We start from the raw sequence: 5,812 nt of genomic DNA, 5'->3' as shown, positions 1-5,812 counted from the left end.
TTCAGGAGAGAATACTCCTCTGCCACCCCTTGCCACTGCCAACATCAGTTCTTGTAGGGATGGAGAAGCTGATAGGGTGAAGAGGGGAAAGAGAACAAGACTCTGCTCCTTCATAGCACAGAAGCTTCGACACTGAGGCGAGACACTCCCACACTCAGCAGGTGACTGCAGGGATAGGGTGATACAGGGAGGCAACCAGCTGCTGGAATGCCAACCTGGGTGATGAGCCAGGAAGATACCAAGTGGTTGTCTCATGGCTCAAGCCAGGCCAGAACCCTTTATATAAAGGCAGCCTTCTGCCAACACTCCTTAGCCTGAATGCCTACGTGCCTATGAGAAAGGTGAGTCTAAGAGTTGGGATTGGGATTGGGATGGGGATGAAGCTTGGTAAACTTATAGGGGACCTGAGAAGCATAACTATGGAGCTTATGAGAAGATCTAGGGCTATGGCATCAGTGTAGTTCACCTTGGTACCCTTGACTGCACCCTTGGGTGCTGTTTTCTCTCCCCAGGACCTGGAAAAGGTGCACTAGTAATTTACAGCTTACGAACAGTCAGATGAGGGTAGGAGATTCTCTCCAGGGGAGTATGTTCCAAGATAATCGCTACAGGTGCTTCATTAGAAGCATTTTCAGAATGTGGGAGTTTATCAAGAGGTGTGGTGTTGGATGAACCAATTGCCACTGCTGTTGGTTGCTGGGCTGCGGAACACATGGATTTTGATGAGTGCAGAAGAGTGGAGGCTGCCCTGTGTCTCCCTGGTGGAGCATCCCCCAGGCCATGTTTATGATGCTCCTGCTGCCCAGATCTTTAAGAGTGACTGAATGTCAGTCTTGTGATCAAGTACCTTGCGTTTTCTAGGTCACCCCATCTTAGGGAACTGCTGTGCCTCTGACAGCGGCTGGGGAGAGAACATTTCTCAAGGCAGCAGACTGCCACACTTCAAATTATTGACAACTGCAACCTGCCTGAGCTAGTTACCATTTTGATTTCAATTCCTTTCAAGCCTGGTGTGTTTTGTCTGTGCAAGCTTTTGCATATGTGTGGGCATCTGTCTTAATGAGTACATGTGAAAAACATTAAATATAGATAACATTTAACGTGAAGGGGGAGCTGCCCAATAATTGATTGCATCCTTTACCTTCCCATGGATGTTTTGAGATATGAGGGCAGATGGTGCCTGAGGGATTGTTCCCACATGCACCTTTTTTAAAAAAATGTTTGCACAAATGTGTGTGCTTCCAGTATGTGTGTGAGAGGAAATCCAAGCTCCTGTGGGTGTGGAGTCCCCACTTCGGGCTGCAGCCTTGGGAGCCAGGGCTGCTTCTTCCACTTAGGACGTGCACCAGTGTGAATTCTTTTGTCTTCAGTGCCCTCTGGTGCTGGACACTGGTATATCCTCCCTCCAGGGATGGATCCCAGATACCAGCGACCCTGGAAGAGCACAATCTGGCCCTTTGGTAGACCAAGGGCAGATCTCACGGACAGTCAGGACTGATCACGTGTTTACCTAAATCAGTAAGCGTTCTTGGGTGAAGGTTGAGGAGGGAGGGGAAAAGATCAAGGAAGATGCAGGGTGTCCTCCCCGGGGTTCTGTCCCCTGCTCTCCAACTCTCATCTTCTTTGTCTTGGTCTGCCCACCTCAGATCCCACTCACCTGCCTGCATCAGGACCATGTGCGACCAGCAGCAGATTCAGTGTTGCCTGCCACTCCCCCAGTGCTGCGTCAAGGGTTCCTCTTTCTATGCCAACGGCCAGTCCCCCTATGCCAACAGCCAGATGGTGATCCAAGCCCCTTGTGAGATGCAAATTGTGGAGTGCCCCACGCTATGCCCAGTTCAAGTTTCCCAGGCTCCATGCCAGGCTAAGACTACCGAAGTGAAATGCCAGGCTCCCTGCAAGTCTAAAACCACCCAGGTGAAGAGCCAAGCTCCCTGCAAGTCTAAGACCACCCAGGTGAAGGGCCAGGCTCCAGTTGCTTGTGTTCAGTGCCAGGCTCCTTGCCAATCGGAGGTGTCCTATGTGCAATGTGAAGTCCCACACCCTATTCAGACTTGCTATGTAGAATGTGCTCCAGTTTGTTATACAGAAACACGTTACGTGGAGTGCCCAGTCCAGACCTATGTACCCTATGCAGCACCTCAGCCCGTCCACACGTATGTAGAATGTCCCCCAGTGCACCAGGCTCAGGGAAGATTCTCCACCCAGGCCCAGTATCGGGGATCATACAGCAGCTGTGCCCCGCAACGCCAGCCTCAGGCTTCCTACAGCAGCTGCATCCCCCAGCGCCAGTCCCAGGCTTCCTATGGTAGCTGCAGCCCCCAGCGCCAGTCCCAGGCTTCCTATGGCAGCTGCGCTCCCCAAAGACAGTCAAGGCCTTCGTTTAGCTCCTTTGAACCCCAGTGTCAGAACCAGGGCTACTATGGCAGCTTCACTGGGCAGCGCCGATCTCAGAGTGCCAGCAGGTGCCTCCCTCCTCGCCGGCTGCAGCCTTCTCCTCGGAGCTGTTCCCCACCACGCCGCTCTGGGGCCTGTTACAGCAGCTGCCTGCCATCAAGATGCTCGTCCGGCTCCTACAACTACTGCACCCCACCCCGCCGCTCTGAACCCATCTACGGCAGCCGCTGTCCTCGCGGCCCTCCTCCCAGCTGCTCTCAGAGACGCGGACCCAAGTGCCGCATAGAGATTTCCTCGCCCTGCTGCCCCAGGCAGGTTCCCCCACAGAGGTGCCCTGTGCGGATTCCCCCCATCAGAGGCTGCTCCCAGAGCTGTGCCCCCCAGTCCTCCTGGGGTGCCTCCTGTCCGGAGCTGAGGCCACGTGTAGAGCCGCGTCCACTGCCAAGCGCCTGTCCTCCACGCCGTCTTGAGCAGTGTCCGGAGCCCTCACGTCAGCGATGCCCACGTCCTGCCCCACGTCAGTGTCCACGTCCAGAACCCCTCCCACGTCCTCCAGCACGGCAGTGTTCAGAGCCTTGTTTGTATCCAGAGCCACGTCCAACGCCACGCCCTCATCCAGTGCGGTGTGAGAGTCCGGAGCCACGCCCTCATCCAGGGCGGTGTGAGAGTCCGGAGCCACGCCCATATCCACAGCCCTGTGAACGCCTAGAGCCTTGTGCGTTTCCAGAGCCCATCCCCCTTCCAGCGCCTTGCTCAAGCTCAGAGCCATGTGGAGAGCCTCCACGCTGCCCCAGCCCCTGTTCATTCCCAAATCCAAGCTCATGCCCACAAGACCTAGGCTGCAATGAGTCCGATCCATGCCGCCTAGACACCGAGGCTCCCGGCTGTGGCCCGTCGAGTTACCACCAAGGGCAAGAGAGTGGTGCTGGCTGTGGAGCTGCTGAGCTGTTTCCAGAGCCTTGGGGTCCGGGGGGTTGTGGAGACCAGGGAAACGCCCCTACTGGAGTGAAAGGTGGGACTTGTGTCGGAGCGAAAGGTGCCTATTTTTAAGGGACATGTGGCTGAGTGTCCCCTGCCTCTTGGTCTGAAAATACTGCTGCTACTCTTCAAACAGCCGTAGTTTCCAGCATACTCTTGTTTGCTTCTCTCCGAAGACACTCAGGGGCTCCCTGCTAGCCTGTCCCACTCCTCTGCATATCATCTCAGTACCTGGTGTGGCTCTCCCAAGTCTCTCCAGTGGCACACCTGACGCCTGCCCTGCACACATCCTCAGTCTAGCTAGAGCAGTCTGGCCATGAGGACACATCTCGGGTGTTCCCAGGACATTCCTTGGGAATCTGTGCCTCCAAGCTTCTGCCCATGCGTCTCTCCTCTGCCTGGACCGCTAAATACAACCCAACGTCAAGGCCTCCTCCTGGGAGCCCTCCTTGCTTGCTCCCCTCCCCTGCCTTAGGAGCCTTTGCTGACTTTCTAGAACTCACTGTATCACCCACAACATCCATTTAGCGACTGCTTTACAACTCTTGGGTTTTTATGTCACTTGGCAGGGGTGTCTCCATTATTGATACAGCTAGATGAAAAACTCCCATCCTAGTGGGGTCAGAAATCCCTAAATTTCTGAGTCTCTCCTGGAACAAGTAGTTGCTTACCTGAGCTGTGGGTTGGCAAGTTGAGCCATGTTTTGTCCTGGTGGACACCATAGGGAGTGAGGCAAGAGGAGGCCTTGCAACAATAAAGATGATGTTATATGCACAGTCCGAGTCTTGAGTAATGACTTTTTTTTCTCCTTCCTGACTGAGATGGATTTTTTGAGTTGTGATAAAAAATACATAAAATCTAATTGTACGTGTACCATGCGATGGCATTAAGTGCGTTCACACTGTTACACCTTCACCACCATCCTCCCACAGAACTCTCTTCCTCTTGCAGAACTAAAACTCTACCGACTCCATCACAGCATCTCATTCCCTACTCCCTCATCCCCTAGTAACCACCACTCTACTTTAAGAGTTTATCTAGTATGGCCAGCACTGTGGCACAGCCAGTAAAGCTACCGCCTGCAGAGCTGGCATATCATATGGGTGTCAGTTCCCAGTTTGAGTCCTGGCTGTTCCAGCTCTCTACTATGGCCTGGGAAAGCAGTAGAAGATGGCCCAAGTCCTTGGGCCTCTGCACCCACATAGGAGACCCGGAAGAAGCTCCTGGGTCCTGGCTTCTGATCGGCCCAGCTCCAGCCATTGTAGCCATCTGGGGAGTGAGCCAGCGGATGGAAGATTTCTCTCTCTCTCTCTCTCTCTCTCTCTCTCTCTCTCTCTCTCTTCCTGCTTCTGCCTCTCTGTAACTCAGCCTTTCAAATAAATAAGAAAATAAATCTTAAAAGAAGAGTTTGTCTAGCTACCTACCTTATATAATTGGCTCACACAGTGTTTGTCCTTTTGTGACTGACAATTCACTTGGCGTGATGTTCTCTGGGTTCATCCACATTGGAGCGTGTATGAGAATCATATTCCTTTCAAAGGCTGAGTAATCGATCTCTGTCGCATGTGTATACCACTTTTAGTTTATTTTTTCCATTGATAGATGAATGCACAGTTGGATTGCATTGACACTGTGGCTATGGGTGAACAAATACCTCCTGAGTACCTGATTGAAATTCTTTTGAGCAGATATCTAGGAGTGGAATTGCAGGATCCTATGCCAATTGTTGGAGGAATTGCCTTTCTGGTTTTTATATTGGCTGTACCATTTTACCTTCCCATCAACAGTGTGCAAGTCTAATTTCCCCCACATCCTTGCCAACTTTTGTTATTTTCCCCCTTCTCTGTTTTGTGAGGTGACATAGTTTTAATCTAATTTTCCTCCTTTTTCTCTTGGGTTTCTTGTACAATGGCCTGAGTTTTCCTTGGCATAGACCAGCTGAGTTGCCTGTGGGTTTTCCGTGTGCCCTCAGCATTCCTGGCCTCTGCTGTAAAGGATGGAGGCAAAGGCACGCGGAACGAGAGGACAGGGAGGCTAAGTCTTGCTCCACAGGCGAGGAGGGAGGCTCTGCATGCCTGTGTTCGGCAGCTCACCCAGCTCCAAGGTCATGGTCACAGCTATGTTACTTACAGAAGCAGGGGCCGGAGAGAAGGGAGCACCTGGAAGCTCTCTGGGGATGCTCCACGTGGTGTAACCTCTTCTTACAGAACTAAAGTAGTTTCTGTTTTAAATCTTGAGATAAGGGAACAGAACCTCTGAGCTTGCATCCCTGAATTGCTCTCAAATCCCACAAGGTGGAGTGCTCTTGGCAGGGTATGGGAAGGAGAGGCAGATGAAATGGAGGTGCCGCTTCCTCTTATTCCCTGCAGAGATGAGTGTTGCATGCATTTGGTTGTGGAGGGTGAATGTTGGGGAGGACAGGGCTTTCCCATGGGCA

General features: G+C 52.5%; 1 protein-coding gene across 1 annotated transcript; it reads left to right on the top strand.

Annotated features, from left to right (window-relative positions):
* The first annotated feature begins 225 nt into the window (after nt 1–225).
* Nucleotides 226–4,749, top strand: KPRP (keratinocyte proline rich protein). The gene is made up of 2 exons (XM_017345872.3): nt 226–341; nt 1,647–4,749. The coding sequence occupies exon 2, from the start codon at nt 1,675–1,677 to the stop codon at nt 3,445–3,447; it is 1,773 nt and encodes a 590-aa protein (XP_017201361.3). The 5' UTR covers nt 226–341; nt 1,647–1,674; the 3' UTR covers nt 3,448–4,749.
* Nucleotides 4,750–5,812: the final 1,063 nt, after the last annotated feature.

Source organism: Oryctolagus cuniculus, chromosome 7 (assembly GCF_051225735.1).
Source record: "Oryctolagus cuniculus isolate XC-2025 breed Fujian yellow rabbit chromosome 7, ASM5122573v1, whole genome shotgun sequence".
In the NCBI taxonomy this organism is placed as follows: Eukaryota; Metazoa; Chordata; class Mammalia; order Lagomorpha; family Leporidae; genus Oryctolagus; species Oryctolagus cuniculus.
Note: the sequence above shows the minus strand (reverse complement) of the source record. Positions and strands in the feature narration are given on the sequence as shown.